Raw genomic sequence first — 19973 nt, 5'->3', positions numbered from 1 at the left:
TTGAGTTGTGTGCCATGTGGGGCCCACACCCCACTCTTTTTCCCCCACTCCCATGTCTCTCTATCTTTCAAGATAGCCTCTTATCTTTTTCAAATCTCATTTACCTCACTTCCCTACTCTTTGGCTGCCACCTCACCCTACCACACTCTCTCTTTCTAACTCTCCATGTCTTTCACTCAACTCTCTCTCACTTCTGTAACACAGAACCGGTAGCCATCACTACCTACCATCAACTCAAGCGAACTCCAACCATCACCCCCGACATCCATATTTGCAACAAGTTGAATCACATCAAGTATAGGCCTTCAACCTCACTTTCTCACCTCTCACTCCCCATTTCTTTGCAAACACCTACTGGGTGGTCCAACAACATTATGACCGCTGCTGACCTTGTTACCTTGACATGATTTACGAGCTCTTCAGCCTAGAGACTTGGATCCTAGCCTGCTCACTCAACCTAGCTATGAACCTTGCACTGTCAGTGGCCACTGCCACTGTTCATCATCTTCTCCAGCAAAACTCCTTGAATCTCTAACCAAGGTAAGCCTCGAGGTTCTATATATCACTTTCCTTTTGTTATTGGAACTAATGGTGACCTTGAATACCTGTTTTGGTGAAGCTTAGCACGAATTTGACCCGAGGTTGAATTTTCCCAAAATTCTGGAATGTTGAACCGTGGCCATCAATACACTTTCAGTCCATTTTTTCGCCCATCATTAACCATAACTTGGCCCCACTTTAGTATGGTTTTGTTCCCTACATTTCTAGCTTCACATTTGTTTTTAAATCATCGAATGTGATTGAAAATCGAGCTTGAAACGAGCTCTAGAAGTCCGCCCTACAATCTGCAAAAACTGCGGATTTCATGAGGAAGTCGCATGGGCAGCCACTGCAGGTGGCACGTGCAGTGGGTGGCTGCCAGTGCAGCCACCTTGTGGCGACACGTGGCGGTGCGTATGGCGACGCATGGAGGAACCTAAGGTCCATTCTAAGGTTTCTCGACGTGCCGGGCCCAAATCCGCCCTCCGTTTTCCGAAATTCAACCGTATTAAAATAGTTCATTTATTAGCTGTACTTTGTACGAAAACACGTTTATACATTAGTACGTTACGTCTTTACATAAATGGTTTCGTTTCTAGGCGAAACGCATCGCAAGGACTCCCGATACAACGAGGCGGGTTTGACTGGACGACATTATGTGAGTGGGTCTTTTCTTTGATATATACATATATTTGTTTAGTTTCCATATATGCCCCTAATAATGAATTTTTTATATGATTGCCGTAGTTAAATTAACATTTATAGAAAATGACGTAAAGAATTAGGAAATCACTATGAATCTTACGGGATGCCTTAATTAAATTTATGGCTATGAATAACGTTATGTGGACTAGAACTATCGAATCATTGTGGCATGACTATATTTATGTTATCTACTCATCGTTTGTTGCACCGGTGTTAGTACTCGGTTAGGCCAGTGCCAGTTTTTCACGTGTATGTGCACATCGTACCGTACGCTCACTTTGCATCCACTCTAGGTGCCAATCCTATCCTAGATTGTTATAGGCAATTAGGACTCGTATGTGTAATGTTGACGATGTCACCCGAGGGGGTAGTGCGTGTATGCGATCGAGGCATTAACCAGACGATTTATGTGTATTTCCCAATGAGGGGCAGGATGGTAATATTGCACCATCGGGAATCATTTGCTTGCTTACCGTGACAACAGTGAGTTGTCAGTATTACGGGTTGTAGAATGTAATATTGATTACTTATTAGTTGGGTTCGTTAAGCAAGTGGACAAGTAGGTCCTTTTACATTAGCATTTTTTTAGTTATTTATTTATTGTTTGGGCTTGACCCAAGGATAATACACTTACTTTCAAAGTATGTGATGCAATGAGTGTGTAGGTGAAAAATATTCTAAATTCAGTTTGAATTTCAATACAATTATTTTAACTTTACGTTATTATATATATGTATTTTGACGGGATGTTATTATACATATATAAATACTTTCAACTTTATGTTTTTATAAGAAGTATTATATTATAGTATTATGTTGAAGGAGAAGGAAAGTATGAGTTTGGAGGCTTGAAAGAGGAATCATTGCAATCTGATCGCGACGGAATGACATTCTCTTTTATGCAACCGGTGTAACTTGATATCTTCTTTACATATTTATTTTTCTGCTGTCTTTTCACTATTTTTCTATAACAAATTATTTCAAATTTTGGGGATGAAATTTTTTAAGGTGGGTAGATTGTGACAACCCGTCCCTAATTTTACAATTTTATAAATTTTAAACGAATGATTTGACAAAAATGTTACTAGAGGCGAGATCGTTGACTGTTGTTGACCGTCATTTCATGACGCGTATGGGCTATTATTTTATCGTATTTTCGAAGTACTCAATGGTACAAATGCATAGGTGCAAGCAGAACTGAATTTGAAGTTACGATGAAGATTTTACAAAACGGAGTGTAATGGGTTGTAGACACCGAAATTTCAGTGAAATAAATGTTAACCAATGCATTAAAATTACAACATTTATTCATTTCACCTACATCACATATTTATTTCACCTACTAACTCTACTTATTTCACCTACAACATCCACTCACTTCACCAAAAAAATAGATGGTGGTGATTCACTCTCAAAGCCTATAAATAGGCTTCTCTATCGAGAGAAAAAAGAGGAATGTACATCACACCAAAACCTTGAAGCTTTGAAACTTTAAAGCTCTCAAGTAAATCTCGAAGGATCAAGAAAACCCTCTTTGCTCTTCGTCAAATCCTCCTTTAAGATCAAGCCCCGATGGCCCTTGAAGAAACTTCCTTCAACCTTCGAGATCAAGCCTCGACGGCCCTTGAAGAAACTTCCCTCAACCTTCGAGATCAAGCCCTGACGCCCCTTGAAGATCAATTCATCAGCTGTTCATCCCTAGATCAAGCCCCGACGGCCCTTTAGATCAACAGCTCATCCACAAACCTACACCTTATGAAGATAAAATCAGAGGATCAAATTACAAAGAGATTGTAACCCCAAAATCATTAATATAAAATATATTTTGTACACGTATTCTTGTTTCAGGAAAATACGTGTTTACAAATTTGGCACGCCCGGTGGGACAATCTCTACCTCTCATCTCTATCCTCAAATCGTCAAAAAGCACAAATGGCATCAAGAAAAGATTAAGCTGTTCCCGAAATCAAAGCGAAGAACAAGAACATCACCACCGCAAGTGGTGATATTTCGGGCATCACAACCCTAAGTAAGGCAAGAGCTCTCTTTGCCGCGGCTTCCGCCCCTACATTAACTCTGTCAAAGGAACAAGAGCACATGAGGCACGAGCCTGTGATCACCCTAGCCTCGCTAAGGGCGCTAAGAGGGGAGAGTCTGAGGAAATACTCAGAGTCCCTACTCTTCGATGCCGACTCAAGCGGCAGTACAACCATGCAAGTCATGACCACTGGAGCAACTTCAATCGAGGAGCAGCTAGCTCAGATGAATGAAACAATCGTAAAGCTCACACGGACTATGGAAGAAAAGGACTTGCAGATCACCGCACTCGTCAACCAACTAGATGCGCGGCTCGACGTGAAAGTCGACCCAAATGTTGATTCATTAAAGAAAGAAGTCGACGAAGAAGAGGAGCCTCCAGCGGAGAAAGTCGAAGAAAAACTGAAGCTAGACCAAGCAACGGCATTCATGGGATCTCTCTCTATCCAGCAGCTACAGGAGATGATCACAAGCACCATCAAGACACAATACGAAGGAAGCTCACATGACTCCGTACTGTACTCAAAGCCTTACTCCAAGAAGATTGATGCTTTGAAGATGCCAAGGGGTTATCAGCCCTCAAAATTCATGTAGTTCAATGGAAATGGCAACCCAAAGCAACATGTCACCCATTTCATTGAAACTTGCAACAATGCTGGGACAGAGGGAGACTACCTCGCCAAACAGTTCGTGCGTTCACTAAAAAGTAACGCTTTTGATTGGTACGCTGACCTCGAACCCGAGTCTATCAACAGTTGGGATCAGCTAGAAAGGGAATTCCTCAACTGTTTCTACAGCACTCGTCGCATTGTAAGCATGCTAGAGTTGACCAGTATGAAACAGTGGAAGGATGAACCTGTCGTCGACTACATCAATAGATAACGCTCCTTAAGTTTGGATTGCAAAGATCAGCTTTCTGAAACCTCCACCATTGAGATGTGCGTTCAAGGCATGCACTAGGGGTTACATTATATCCTCTAAGGCATAAAATCGAGAACATTTGAGGAGCTGGCAACTCATTCCCACGACATGGAGCTGAGTATCGCCAAACACGGGAAGAAGGAGCCGATTACTAACTTCAAGAAGGATAAAGTGTTCGCCCCACATGTAGACAAGACTGGGAAAAGGCTCGCTAAGGGAGCTTTCACCGTCAACACTACCTCTATCAAGACCTCCTCAGCGCCCATCAAGATCTCTTCCAAGAAGAAAGCGAAGGAAATAAAGAAAGGCGAGCCTTCTCGCACCCAAGACAGGTACAAGAGCACCCTGAGGGAGCTGGAACACAAAACGTAGCCTTTTCCTGACTCTGACATGGCTGCAATGTTAGACAACTTGTTGGAAAAAAAGGTGATCGAGCTACCCGAATGCAAGGGGCCTTGAAAAGATGAATCACATAAACGATCCTAGGTACTGCAAGTACCATCGTATTGTGAGCCATCCTGTTGGCAAGTGCTTCGTTCTTAAAGAACTCATCATGAAGCTAGCACAACAGGGGTAAATTGAGCTCGACCTAGAAGACACGGCCGTAACGCATACCACTACAATTGCGTTTGGATCGTTCGATCCCATGTCTTTCCAAGCCATACCTGACCATTCCCGTGAATGCTCAAGCTGCACGGCACCTCCTGCACAACCATCATCGAGGGGAAGCGACCAAGATGCACATACTGATGATGAAGAAGGATGGACATTGGTAACTTACAAAAAGACAAGGAAGCCAAAACCACGAGTCATACAGCCAAAGGCGGAACAAAGAGGAAATCACCATTGCCGCAACAATGGGAAGCCTAAAAGAAACATAAAAGTTGATAAGACAACATATGTTGGGGAACCTATGAAGTAGGAGCCACGCATTCCCGTTTTCTTGCACAAGTATTTCCCTAAGGACTTTTTCCAATAGTGCACTACCGCCGCCTGTCACATGGTTGAAGTAGAAATAGAAAAGCCCTCAAAAGGCAAAGTTATCGCCACTGAGGTAGAAAAGACCCTCACACCCGAAGAAGGTCTGCCAACACACTTTAGCATCGAGGAAGTGCTACAATTGCCAAAAAAGATGCGAAGAGCACTAGCAGCAGTCTTGGCAAGTCCTGGCGACCACGAAGTGCAAGAAAGTAACAACGAAGGCTTGAAGCTTCAACCACATAAATGTGCCACATGTTGTGCCGCCCATGACACAATCAACTTCACTGACGAAGACCTACTGCTGGGATCAAAGCCTCATAACCGTCTTCTCTTCGTCTCGGAGTACGTAAGGGAACACAAAGTCAACCGCATACTTATGGATGGTGGGTCGACCATAAACATTATGCCAAAATCAATAATGACCACAATCGGCATCAAGGTGGATGAACTATCCCTCAACCGTCTGCTGATCCAGGGTTTTAACCAAGGAGGACAAAGGGTGATGGGCATGATCTGGGTTGAGATGACCATTGATGAGCTTAAATCAAGCACGATATTCCACGTGATTAATGCAAGAACTTCCTACAGCTTGCTCCTAGGAAGACCTTGGATCCACGCAAATGGGGTAGTACCGTCCACCCTTCACCAATGCTTAAAATTTTACCGAGAATGAGTGAAGGTGATCCAAGGCGACACCAAGCCATTCACCGAAGCTGAATCACACTTTGCAGACACCAAGTTTTACATGGACGAAGACATGGTACCCCAAACTCTTCCAAAATAGATCAAATCCAAGGGCAAAGCAGCACCTAAAAAGAAGGAGTGGCAAGCCATGCCTTAAAAGCAAAAAGAGCAAGTCGTGCCATCTTCAAGCAAAGACGATGACGAGCTTGCTAAACCTGCAACAACCAAAAGGAGTAGGATGCCTTCAAAAGGATCGAACACACCCATATTCCGTTACATCCCGATGTCAAGAAGAAAGAATGGTTAATCTCTATTCGAAACTGGAGCAAGAAAAGCCGATACACAGTGGCACAAGGATGATGTGAAGTTGCTCAAAATAAATGCAGTTTTGCCTCTAACATAGCTAGGGGGTGCTAAGGTCGCAAGACTACCACAAGGCTTCATAAAAGCTCTACCAAAGGCGGTGGAATCAAGCTTTCTTCCAACCAAGAGGACCGAGGAAGGTTTTGACCCAAACGCCTACAAACTCATGTTGAAGGCCAAGTAAGACTTTGCTTCCTCTTCTACTCCTGGAACGAAGGTCTCAAACACCGTCAACGACAAAGAACGTAACCTCACCAAGACTCAAAAGAAGTTGAAGGAGCATGGTTACGGAGTTGACAACAACAAAGCTGGACTTGGCTTCACACCAAATGCACCTGTGATGATTTCAAACGAAGCGAAAAACACTAGCGCTCATTACGTCAGCGTGAGCATTGAACAAGACCAAGAAGAGCCCAAACCCGCCCTTCTTATGTCAGTCTTCAATAGGATGAGCTGTTCAAGCCCCAGAATTTCAGTGCTTAATCGCATTGGTGGTCAAGACGGAACTTCTGTCTTCAAAAGGCTTAACGCGCCAACATCCCAAAGCTCTGTTTTCGAAAGGTTGTTAAAGCCTAAGAAACAAAGCAACACAGCTAGCTTTCCTCTGTGATGGTCAGCTTTGGAAAGATTTGAAGATAATGAGAAGCCTTCTAGAAAGAGGAAAACAACACCAAAGGAAGAAAAGCTCGACGGGTTAGCAGAAAACGGCGACGTTCGAAGCTTGATCCCTTCAAGGATGAAGCGCCATGTAATCTTAGAGGTTGACACAAATGGACCATTGAAAGTAAGAAGGCGCATTATCATCCATACCAGACAATCCTCATGCCAACAAACTCGAGAGGACAGCACTGAAGAGGAGGTCCAAGATGTCTTCCACATCACGATTCAAGAAGGCAAAGAAGATGAAATTCCCGAGGAAAATGTCACTGCTGCACCACCACAGCTCGAAGATAGGGGGCAAGCCACGGTTGATGACCTCAAGGAACTCAATTTAGGTACAAGCAAGGAACCAAAGCCTATCTTCATAAGTGCATTATTAAGTACGAACGAGATAGAGGAGTATTACCAACTGCTATTAGAGTACAAAGATGTCTTTGCTTGGACCTACAAAGAAATGCCCCGCCTGGACCCTATCATCGCTGTGCATCATCTTGCAGTTAAGCCTGGAACGCGACCAATATAGCAAACTCAAAGACGCTATCGATCCGAGCTTATCCCACAAATCGAGGTCGAGATCGACAAGTTAATCGAAGCAGGCTTTATTCGAGAAGTGCAATACCCCGAGTGGATTTCCAACATCGTCATTGTCCTTAAGAAATCAGGATAAATACGTGTTTGTGTAGACTTCCGGGACCTCAACAATGCTTGCCCGAAGGACGACTTCCCCTTGCCAATCATTGAAATCATAGTGGACGCAACCACTGGTCATGAGGCATTGTCATTCATAGATGGCTCTTCTGGGTACAATCAAATTCATATGGCCCTCGAAGTCGAGGAACTAACAGTCTTTCGCACTCCAAAAGGTATTTACTGCTACAAGGTGATGCCCTTTGGTCTAAAGAACGCTGGAGCTACGTATCAATGCGCAATACAAAAAATCTTCAATGAGATGCTACACAAAAACATAAAATGTTACGTAGATGATGTGGTGGTCAAGACAAAGAAAAGATCAGATCACTTGAAGGATTTGCGACTAGTGTTCGAAAGGCTATGAAAATACAACCTTAAGATGAACCCGTTAAAGTGTGCGTTTGGCGTCACCTCTGGAAAATTCCTTGGCTTCATCGTCAAGCATCGTCGTATTGAAGTGGACCAATCAAAGATCAAGGCCATTCAAAGCATGCCCGAGCCAAGAAACCTGCACGAGCTGAAAAGTCTACAAGGACGGCTAGCCTTCATCTCCAACCTTGCAGGGCGTTGTTAACCGTTTAGTCACCTCATGAAGCAAGATGTTCCATTCGTATGGGATGAAGCATACCGTAATGCTTTTGAAAGCATCAAGAAATATTTGTCAAGTCCACTTGTCCTGGGGGCACTTATGCCCGGGAAACCGCTCATATTGTATATTGCTGCTCAGGAAAGTTCAATTGGAGCACTCTTGGCACAAGAGAATGAATCCTAGAAAGAATGAGCGCTTTACTACCTCAGTCGAACTCTCACCAGCGCTGAGTTGAACTACTCCCCAATAGAGAAGATATGCCTCACCTTGGTGTTCTCCATTCAGAAGCTCAGACATTACATGTATGCTGACACCATTCACCTAGTTGCTAAAGCTGACCCTGTCAAATACGTCATGTCCAAGCCAGTCTTGACAGGGCGACTCACTAAATAGGCTTTGCATCTTAATCAATACGAGATCATCTACGTCCCAGCTAAAGTCGTCAAAGGACAAACGCTAGCAGACGTCTTTGTCGATCACCCAATCCCAGCTGATTGGAAAATCTCAGACGACTTGCCTGATGATGAGGTGTTCTACATCGACATCTTCCCAACATGGATGATGTTCTTCGACGGATCCGCATGAGTAGACAGAGTGGGGGCAGGAGTAGTATTCATGTCGCCACAAAGGCAAATACTACCTTACTTCTTCCAACTGAGTGAGCTATGCTCCAACAATGTCGTTGAGTACAAAGTGCTGATCATCCGGCTCTAAATGGTGATCAACATGGAAATCACAGCTCTTGAGGTATATGGCGACTCCAAGCTCATAATCAATCAACTCTTAACTAAATATGAGGTGAGGAAAGATGATCTCGTATACTTTCGACTAGTAACTCAACTGTTACAAAAGTTCGAGGCAGTGATGCTAGAACATGTGCCAAGAAAGAAAAATCAAATGGCAGACGCTCTTGCCAATCTAGCCTCGAGTATGACACTAGGAAAAGATGAAGTTGTAGACGTGCCAGTTTGCCAAAGATGAGTGATCTCGCTCGTTAATGAAATGTTACTGGATGATACAAATGTCATCTTAGTATTTCCAGTCGATGGTGAAGAGTAGAGACAGCCGCTGATCGACTACTTAGAGCACGGAAAGCTTTCAGATGATCTTAGACACCGTTATGAAATACGTCGATGAGCACCCCGCTTCCTTTACTACAAAGGAACACTTTACCGATGCTTTTTTGAAAAAGTGCTTCTGAGATGCCTAGGTGACGAAGAAGCCAATCAAGCCATGGAAAAAGAATGGGTTACTACTGGCCGAGCATGGTGAAGGACTGCCTGGAACACGCCAAAAGGTGCCAAGCCTACCAATTCCACGCCAACTTCATACATCAACCGCCTGAACCATTACACCCTACGGTTGCTTCATGGTCGTTCGATGCTTGGGGATTAGACGTCGTAGGACCAATTACGCCAAAGTCATCTGCAGGAGAAGCTTACATCCTTGCTGCAGCAGATTACTTCTCCAAGTGGGCTGAAGCCATACCCTTAAAGGAAGTAAAAAAGGAAACTGTCGTTCGTTTCATCAAGGAGCATATCATTCACCGATATGGTGTGCCTCGCTATATTATCACTGACAATGGAAAACAATTCGCCAACCGACTCGTGGACGAGCTCTGCGACAAATACAAGTTCAAGCAGCACGAGTCTTCCATGTATCATGCTCCGGTCAATGGCCTTGCGGAAGCATTCAACAAGACGTTATGTAACCTCCTAAAAAAGGTAATCGGCTGAACAAAGAGAGACTGGCATGAAAGCATAAGTGAAGCACTTTGGGCATATAGGACTACATATAGGACTCCTACCCAAGCTACGCCTTATTCTCTCGTATATGGCGTGGAAGCTGTTCTACCGCTCAAAAGTCGAATCCCCTCACTAAGGATGGCTATACAAGAAGGCTTGACTGATGAAGAAAATGCAAAGTTGTGCCTTCAAGAGTTAGAAGCACTGGATGAAAGAAGGCTCGAAGCTCAACAACACTTGGAATGCTACCAAGCACGACTATCCAAGGCATTCAACAAGAAAGTCCGCTCAAGGTCTTTCCAAGCCGAAGATCTCGTACTGGCATTGGGTAGGCCTATCATCATAACTCACAAGACAAAAAGCAAGTTCACATCAAAGTGGGATGGACCATACGTAATACAAGACGTTTACACCAACGGTGCCTACTTAATCATGGCAGAAGACGGCTTGAAGATCAGCCCCATCAACGGCAGATATTTGGAGCGTTACTACCCCTAAAACAAACGCACCACGCACCTGGCCCACAAGAGCATAAACTGTGTACAGCAAAATCATCATCAAAATCAACATTAAAATCATTGGAAAAAAAAAAAAAAAAAAAACCATCACTTATTTGAACTACGTCATTACTTGATCCCTCCTCAACCAGGGGTACGTAGGCAACTTGAAACTTCAAAACTTCAAGTACAGTCAGATCATCAACAAAAAAACACAAACACTTTGAAGAATAAAGAGGAAATTCAAGAATGCAAACACTTCATTTCTTTAAAGGAAAAAGTCGGCCCCAGAGCCTGATTACAAAAAAAAAAAAAAAACCGAAGACATTACTTGAAAATTATGTCCCTAAAACTACGGAGGCGATCTTCAAGCAAGCCTTCCAAAGTCTTCAAAGTCTCTATCTCGGTGGGAGACAAGATGGGCAATTCCATAGCCATGCCTTTCTCTTGTTCTAGGCGTGAAATCTCCTCTTGGCATTGAGAAAGTATAGCTCCCTGCTCCCCGTGAACACTTTCAAGTCGTGATGCTTTGATGCCCAGCTGTTCTTGCTCTCGCATCAACGTATCTAGATGCACCTGGATGGAAGCTAAAGAAGTTTCTGTGGCTTGATAATCTCCCGAAGCAGCTTGCTAAGAAGACCGGACTTGGGTTAGTGACAAGTTTATTGCGCTCAGTACCACCAAGGTTTGGCCCTCTTAGAGAGATCTCAGAGCTAGCTGGCAAAGGTATTGAATGCATGACGGGCTCTTGCATACCCCTACCTACACACGGTAAACTTGGGAAACTTGGCGGATTTGGAATAAGCTCTGCAGTAGGTGGATCCCTGATCTCCCCGCCTGTAGGTAGGTAGACTCCAAACAACATCTCCGTATAAGAATAAATGCATGTCGTCGCCAAGTCAAAAGAACAAGAAGGCCTAACCTAAAGAACACAAAGAAAGATGCTAGAAACAAAGGCTAAAACAATGAAAGCAGAAGAAGTCACGATTGATGAAGAAAATGCATACATCTTTCTCAAACGACACACTGCCATTGAGTTGAGGAAGCCTAAACACTTCTTTCTTCTTATGACGAAAATTGACATTGCTGTCGACCTGAGCACCTTCAAGTCATCGCTTGTTTAAAACTTGTTGACGCTGCCGCAAAACAAGTCTATCTTCGTGCGAATCAACTTCATCACCAGCCTCTTCAGAGGCATCCAGATGTTGAGAAGACAAGCGTGGGCATTGGGGGACTAAAACCACAGGTCTATCTTGCAAAGTAGCAACACTCGCACAATCAAAAGGTATCAGCTGCGTAAGAACCATAGAACAACCCCCCCTCGATACATCAGCGCGTCAATGAAAAGAATTGGTATCACTTGCCATCCCAAGTTCTCATAACGTACCTTTGACCACCAACTTACGTAAGCACGGGTCACTGGATTACTCTTGAACTCGTCTTTGGCCGGTAGGGTGATAGAAGCATTTGTACATGCACGGGTACAAGACTCATAATGCATATACACGACTTGCAAGGATTCTAATTGGTTTTTTTCCTTCAGCTTGCCTGGCACATTTTGGACAAAACCAAATTGCCTGCTGAAACGGTGAAGACCATACAGCTGAACGATGCATCGGTCTTCTTGCCACAAAGAAACATACCCCGAGCGAAAACTTATAAGGTAAGACAAGTTCGAGAAGCGAAGATGCGAATCATCCATAATGCCTTGCCGCACCGAGCCAACTCTCGCCAAGTGGTCAATCCTCAAGCCTTCACAACTTCTAAGCAGCGTTTGCACCTGGGAATCATCGAGGCTCTTCGAAGAAAGCACGCCAGAATACTTCGTCATCAAAGGCCCCAGGTTGACTGAAATCGATGAAGAATGCCCCAATTTGTCTAAAATTGATGAAGAAAAATGAGTGCCAAAGTACTCACCCAACCAACCATACACATAGTGGTAGGGAAGAACCGTAACATGATCTTCAATGCTTGCCGAGTTTGAAACAACACTCAAGCCGTTATAAATGTTGCCTAAGACCGAGATAGCAAGACGAAAAGATTCACCTGCAGCCATCTTGCTAGCAACTTTTAAAACTCCAGGATGAACAAAGTTGACGTCGCCTGTTGGAAAAACAAACTTACAAAGCCAACAAGCTAAGAAAGCAGCTAGGTAAGATTCTTCCACATGCTCTGATGCTATGCCAAGGTCTTCAAGCGCTCTCAACTCGGCAGGGAGCGGCGCCTAACTGAACCAATAGCACCAGACGGGTATGAGTCTCTCTTTAGCTTAGTGGTCTTGTTGCAACCTTTTTTCTTCAAGGACTTCTTGTACCTTATGTCCTCCTAATACCAAAATTGGATTTATTAAGAAATCTTCACACCTGATTTACCTCGAGCATCCTGGGAAAGCTTGTAATACGCCCAAAACAAATAGGGATAACTCGCAGGCAATCCTCGACTATTGTAGAGAAAAAGTTCCTCTGCACTAAGAACGACCTCGTCATAAAACTTACCTTGGATTGGCAAGCCCCCTTTCCTGTGGAGATCCCAAAGTGAAATTGACATCTTTCCTTGAGCTGTATGAAGCGTGTTAGTCGCTAAACACCAATGCTCAAAGAACGCATGAAGGATGGAAGGATGGAGATCATAACTGAACAAAGATGCGTACACTGCGTGGTAAAGGTTCACGCTAGTAAGCACATGTTTGGATCAGCCCAAGACATCTTCAAGCCACTCCCAATAACACTCAGCAAAAACAGCTTCTCCAATAGTCGACAAGGTATCATTCCAAGCTATAGCTCCGCTTCGGATGTGATCACCAATAAGCTTAAACAAAGCTGGATGATTGTTACGAACATGGTGCGAAGGGTTCAAGATAAGAATCCTCAATGTGCACGCCTCTTCTCCGTATTTGGTCGAACAAAATCTACCACCTCCCAAGATACTTCAGAAGACCACGACTTAATATGCATGGAGTTGTCTTTTACAGGAAAAGCAAGCGCCTTAGGACTAGTCAATGGTGCGTAAAGCTTCAACGTTGTTCCCCTATCTTGCGAATCATCTTCCTTTGTAAGAATGGTGATGGTGTTGCTCTTAAAACACTTGAAAAATACCATGACCGCAACTAAGCAAAATCAACCATAAAACTTGAGCACCACAGCAAAGAGGGCAACCACAGAACGGTCCTTCAAGACATGCTATAGTGGCAAAGAAAACCAAAATGCCACGCAATCGCACTACGCAACCCCGCAACGATTACGCAATCAGTTTCTTGCATCACATGGTGACGTCACCACCAAAGGAAAACTGTGACCAAAAGGCATTACACAGCAAAGCCCCACTGCAGTCTCTTGCATAGCACCACACGGCAGCGCACCACCGAGGGAAAACTGTGATCAAAAGGCACTACACAGCGGAACCCCGTTGTAGTCTTTTGCACAAACACTAAGCAGCAGAAAGCACAGGTACACCTGCAATCCTGCCCACTTCGCCACCAACTACCACATCTCTGGAAGCTTCGTGAGGTCCTGGCACCATGCTTTGTCTTCTGAAAATTAAAGATTCCAAGCATTTAAAAAAAAAAAAAAAAAAAAAAAAAAAAAAAAAAAAAGAAAACCATCAACAACAAAAGAAAAATCCATCAGTGGGGTACATGTGACATCCCACATCGCCCAGAGGAGTGATCTTTATATGTATATTCCCATCCCTACCTAGCACAAGGCCTTTAGGGAGCTCACTGGCGTCAAGTTCTGTTGGAACTCCGAAGTTAAGCGAGTAGGACGTAAGAGCATTCCCAGGATGGGTGACCCATTGGGAAGTTCTCGTGTGCGTTCCCAGAAACAAAACTGTGAGGGTGTGCTAGGGGCCCAAAGCGGACAATATCGTGCTACGGTGAAGTCGGGCCCGGGAAATGGTCCCGCCCGGGTCGGGATGTGACAGTTTGGTATCAGAGCCTTACCCTAGTCGTGGTGTGCCGACGAGGATGTCGGGCCCCTAAGGGGGGTGGATTATGACATCCCACATCGCCCAAGGGAGTAATCCTTATATGTATATTTCCATCCCTACCTAACACGAAGCCTTTTGGGAGCTCATTTGTTTCGGGTTCCGTTGGAACTTCGAAGTTAAGCGAGTAGCGCGAGAGAGCATTCCCAGGATGGGTCACCCATCGGGAAGTTCTCATGTGAGTTCCCAGAAACAAAACCATGAAGGTGTGCTGGGGACCCAAAACGGACAATATCGTGCTACGGTGGAGTCGGGCCCGAGAAGTGGTCCTGCCCTAGTCGAGATGTGACAGTACACACATAATATATAAATATATATAGTCATATTTTATTACATTATATATATATATATGAATATGCATGCGACCCCAGGACGTAAAAGATGTCCTTGGCGTAAAGCAAGAAGCCTCACCGCGTAAAGGCTTCAAAGGTTGAGCACCGAGTTCGCTTCTCCCTTCACTGCAACCTTCATACCTGCATTCGCAGCCACTCTTCTTATCCAGCACCGAGTTCAGCAAGCAGCAGACGTGGTTGTAGTCAGCAGCACACGCAATCGTGATTGCAGCAAAGAAGCAACACACGTAGTCGTGATTGTAGTCAGCAGGAACATAGGATTGCAGGGTAAGGCAGTTGGGATACAAGTCAGCAAGCAATGCAATGACTGTGCAATGGTTGTGCGGTGACGGTTCGATCCTATACATGTACATTATATATATATAGAAGAACCTGTAGAAGTAAAAGAAGTGCATACGGTGCAAATAATGGTTCAGTGACCGAGCAAACAGCAATCTGCATGCAATGAAGAATGGAATAAGGTGATTGTACAAGTAAAAAGATGGTTCACGTGCGAGAAGAATGCGGTGCAGTGAAGATGCCCATCGGGGAACCCAGCAGTGTTAGTCTACCGTACTTGTCATTAGAGCATAGACACACACACAAAAAGAAGGTGCAAGCTACTGTTAGCAAGTCAAGAAGGAAAAGGAAAAGAGGTGGTGGCGACAAAATCATTGAAAAAAAAAAAAGAAAAAAAAAAGAAAAATAAGGGAAGGATGGTACACGGCATCACCTTAGAAAAGTATGATACATATATATATATATAGATATATACACACACTCACACACTCACACACACACACACATACACACACTCACACACACACACGTACACACACTCACACACTCACGTACGCACACACACACGTACACGTACACACACACACACTCACACGTGCACGTACACACACACACACACGTACACACACTCACACACACACGTACACACACACACACGTACACACACACACACACACACGCACACATATATATCATTTAAAAATAAAATAAAAAATAAAAATAAAAAAAAGGAAGGAGCACATCTTAATATGTTTTGTTTGTACTTAACACAATACGCTGAATGAAATAAAGCATGTCTATTGATATCTCCGAGAAATTACAAATGCGTACAAAAAAAAAAAAAGAAAAAGAAAGAAAAAAAGAGGGAGCCTTCACAAAGGTTGCTCACATGAAGCCCCACTACTTGGCGAAACCCCAGGAGTGGGAGGCATTGAAGATAGATTATTCGAAGCCTCAATACTTGGTTGAACGCTAGATGACGAAGGCAAAAGGTGCCTTTGGAAGAAAGCCACAAACCTCTGATGGTCACTTTGAGGCTTGGTTTGGTACTGAGGTGATTCTGAAAAAAGCTGGTATAAAAAAAAGCTGGAAGCTATTTTTGTGTTTGTTAAACATTCAGCTTCAGCTTTTTTTCACAATTTTGGGTGAAAAAAAGCCAAAAACAAGAAGCTGCAAAACTCAGCTTTGAAAAACCGACTTTTTTTCACATCTGTTTTACATAAAAGTTTACCAAACACTATAATACTGTTTTTTTTTTTTTTCAAAAGCACTTTTACAAAAAAGTTTACCAAACACTCTACTGCTTTATTTCACAGCTGCTTATTCTCACAGCACTGCAGAAACAGTTTTTTTTCAAAGCACAGCAATACCAAACCAGCCCTAAGGCTGTTCTAAAAAAGTTGCTCTCCCAAGTGAACACCTCCATCACTACCGAATGCAATTATAAAAAGCCAATATCTTCTCATTGGAAGTGCTTAATCAAAAGTTGGGTTATCTTTTGAAATGTGGACAGAATCCATGTGGTTATGGTCCTTCATCACACCGTGAACGCATAAAAGGCACTTTTGGCCACTTCCGCTTCCACTTCCACTTCCACTTGGGGCACGTTTTTAGTATTATTATGCATTTTGTGTTACGGCTGATCATTACAAAATCTTTTACTCATTGGTTGTTGAAGATCATACACTTCACGGGGTAGGTATCTGCTATTCTGATAGGATATCAATTGTTTTGATCTTTTAACTAATTAGAATTTTCACTGATAGATTGTAAAGTGTCCTAAAATAGCCGGTTCTTTTTTTTTTTTAAATAACGCTTATATCGATAGAGTTAATAATATTGGTAAATAATACGTCAACAGTAAATATATCCACGCGTTGTAGACACAATAATATCAAGACAAAAATTAACATTATGGATACCAAATACGTCATGCATAGATTAATTCTGCAAGTGCAATTGGTGGGTTGTTGATCACAAACGATATTTGGTAGCAGGTGTTTGGTTTAATTTGCACTCCTTAATTTCTACCACAATGATGCCCGACAAGATTTCTGGTTTAATTATAATTTTAGTCTAATATTTCATCGAGTATTAAGCTTAAGCCAAATGGATTGCACGACATGGTTATAATTAAGTTAATTTGAGTGATGATTCAGGTTTGAACTGGGATTGGAAAAGCCAGATCCAAGGAGAGCCTTGCACAGCGCCCTCACCATTGTCGTTGCTTACGTTTTGGGTGGAGCAGTTCCCTTGCTTCCTTACGTCTTCTTTCCGAGGGCCAAGGAAGCTCTGGTTGCGTCAGTTGTCGTGACCTTGCAGGCGTTGCTGATCTTCGGGTACGCCAAGGGCAGCTTCACCGATAACAAACCCTTCCGGAGTGCCTTCCAGACTGCGCTCATCGGAGCCATAGCATCCGCAGCTGCGTTTGGCTTGGCAAAGGCCATCCATCCATGAGCACTCGTCCTATCATATAGTCTGTGTTAAGATTGATTTACCTTTGTGTGTTACGATTCATGTTTTGAAATTCCGATGTTGCTCATTATCTTAACAAACCCTTTCGGTAAAAGCTCATCCTGTGATCGTATATTTACTTTTTCGTCGAAAGCTATTAAGAGTCTTGTACACGAAATTGTCGTACAAATACTTTGAAAAATAAGTGTTCTTACATTTGTATTGAGAAAAATAATGTGGTATTACAAAACTATACCAAGGCTTGGTTTGGTACTGAGATGATTCTGAAAAAAACTGGAAGCTGTTTTTGTGTTTGGTAAACATTCAGCTTCAGTTTTTTTTCACAGTTTTGAATGAAAAAAAAGCCAAAAACAAGAAGCTGCAAAACCCAGCTTTGAAAAACCGGTTTTTTTTCACATCTGTTTTACATAAAAGTTTACCAAACACTATAATACTGCTTTTTTTTTCTTTTCAAAAGCACTTTTACAAAAAAGTTTACCAAACACTCTACTGCTTTATTTCACAGCTGCTTATTCTCACAGCATAGCAGAAGCAACTTTTTTTTTCAAAGCACAACAATACCAAACCTACCCTGAATCTGACCTTCAGATTCTTGCAACTGATCAAGCTTCCTCTTCATGCTCGTCGAATAATTATTTGCAAGCATGTGCAAATCTCTATTCTCGCGCTTAAGCTGTCTGATCTCTTGTCTAAGATTTTCCACCTTGACCGTCAATGATTCAACTTGATGGGTTCGAGCAAGTAGGCGTTGGCCCATGTTGGACACAAAGCCCGCACACTGAACACTGAGAGCTAGGGACTCTTGAACGGCCAACTCATCGGACCGTCTTAAGAGCAGCCTATTATCTCTAGGAGTGAGGAGATTCCTAGCTACTACCGTAGCCGTTTTTGCATCCCTCATCACAGAGTTTTCACCTGTAAGAGGGCCATTAGAAGATAAGAAAGACGGGCACCATATATTACCCTGACGCGGCGCACCTGTATCACCGTTGAGACTCAAATCTAAGCAAATGTTAGATGGGTTAGCCATTTTCAAAGATGTTAAAAGAAAAAGGTTGGATGGAGTAAAATCTCAAAAAAAAAAAAAAAAAAAATACACCAGAGATGATTTTCACGAGCAAGCAATCTTCAAAGTGTGCATGTTGGATGTGATTGATGCGAGAATTATACGCACACAAATTAAACCCTCTTTTTGACAATTGTAGTATAGATATAAGTAGGGATCGTTCTTAACCGGGGATTAGGAGGGATTGCTAAACACTTGGATTTCACTCAAAAACGTAAAAACACAATATAAAACACTCTACTTGACTCAAAGAATGCAAAATTAAAAGTTAAAACACTTAAACAAACCTAAAACCCAAAACAGCAACTAGAAGACTCCAAACTGCCTAAAAACCACTTTCTGGGCAGTTTTGAGCACCTACACTAATTTGGACGAAATTGGATGAAAACTTGAATCAAAATACTTAGAAACACAAATCAAAACACTTTCTAACTAATTTGGACAATACAAAGACTCAAAGGACTCAAAACAAGTTCAAAAGACTCAAAACTGCCTAAAAACACTAACTAGGCAGTTTCTGACCTTAAACACAAATTTGGACGAATTTAAGATTATAGGTGGATTCAAAACACTTTAAAACACAAATTAAACAGATTCTAAACACTATAGAACAAGAAAGTAAAGGGGGGTTTTGTTTTGACGAAAATTGAAATAACAAAACAAAGTAACAAACTAGACAGAATGTAAATATGAAATTGATGAAATGGAATGAATGGATGCTAGCCAAGGGGTTCATCTCCACACATGTTACATTTGCATAATAAAAAGATTTCCGATTGCATTTCAATAAATTATGAAACTCATCACCCCGGGTTAATTAGGTCCGCTTAAATTAACCTTCAAATCTTCCTAACGTTATTGAATTGGATGATTGCATACGACAACCCAAAACATTTCCCACAAGTCCCCTACATGATTGCATAATAGAGATACAAGCAAGAATCATTACGCTCTATGAAAATTATAAGTGTTGACGAGGCATTCGTTACTATGATTGCATGAAACTTATGCCAAGAATTCGTTTAACGCGATTGTTTATAAGCAACCTCCACTACTTGTGAATATAAGTTCGTAACTATTAGGTGAAACTCACTTATATTCTAGCGTCATATTCATGCATGAAAATTAAGCGTGCACTCTCAATAAACATACATAAATAAGTTATCAATCAAACAGTTAAACAAATTGAATCCAGGACTTATGAAATGCAATTAGAAGTAATCAAATCAAAACGCAAGCATAAACATATATTTCGAATCCCCCCTAGCCAAGGGGGGGTTTAGTTCCTCATGATACAAAACAAAGAGAATCAAAGAAACACCTAAACATTCCAACAACTCAAACTTGAATTGTATGAACGTTTAGGCCCTCTTCTCTTCCATTCCTCATTCGTACAAAACAAAG

At 42.5% G+C, this 19973-nt stretch overlaps 1 protein-coding gene across 1 annotated transcript; it reads left to right on the top strand.

The window, feature by feature from the left end:
* Positions 1-15230: 15230 nt before the first annotated feature.
* Positions 15231-17485, top strand: LOC125470895 (vacuolar iron transporter 1-like). The gene is made up of 2 exons (XM_048570651.1): positions 15231-15301; positions 17188-17485. The coding sequence occupies exons 1-2, from the start codon at positions 15231-15233 to the stop codon at positions 17483-17485; spliced, it is 369 nt and encodes a 122-aa protein (XP_048426608.1).
* The last annotated feature ends 2488 nt before the right edge of the window (positions 17486-19973 follow it).

The sequence above is a fragment of a genome, unplaced genomic scaffold (assembly GCF_019419815.1).
Source record: "Pyrus x bretschneideri cultivar Hongxiangsu unplaced genomic scaffold, Pyrus_bretschneideri_v1 Contig54, whole genome shotgun sequence".
Classification (NCBI taxonomy): Eukaryota; Viridiplantae; Streptophyta; class Magnoliopsida; order Rosales; family Rosaceae; genus Pyrus; species Pyrus x bretschneideri.
The sequence above is the reverse complement of the archived record's forward strand: the minus strand, read 5'-3'. Positions and strand labels throughout refer to the sequence as shown.

What these genes read in the sequence shown, in the direction of transcription:
- LOC125470895 (XM_048570651.1), top strand. Translation starts at nt 15,231, where the DNA reads ATGGTTCACGTGCGAGAAGAATGCGGTGCAGTGAAGATGCCCATCGGG. An exon ending in CCCAGCAGTGTTAGTCTACC is followed by an intron (nt 15,302 to 17,187) that starts GTACTTGTCATT and finishes GTGATGATTCAG; the next exon opens with GTTTGAACTGGGATTGGAAA.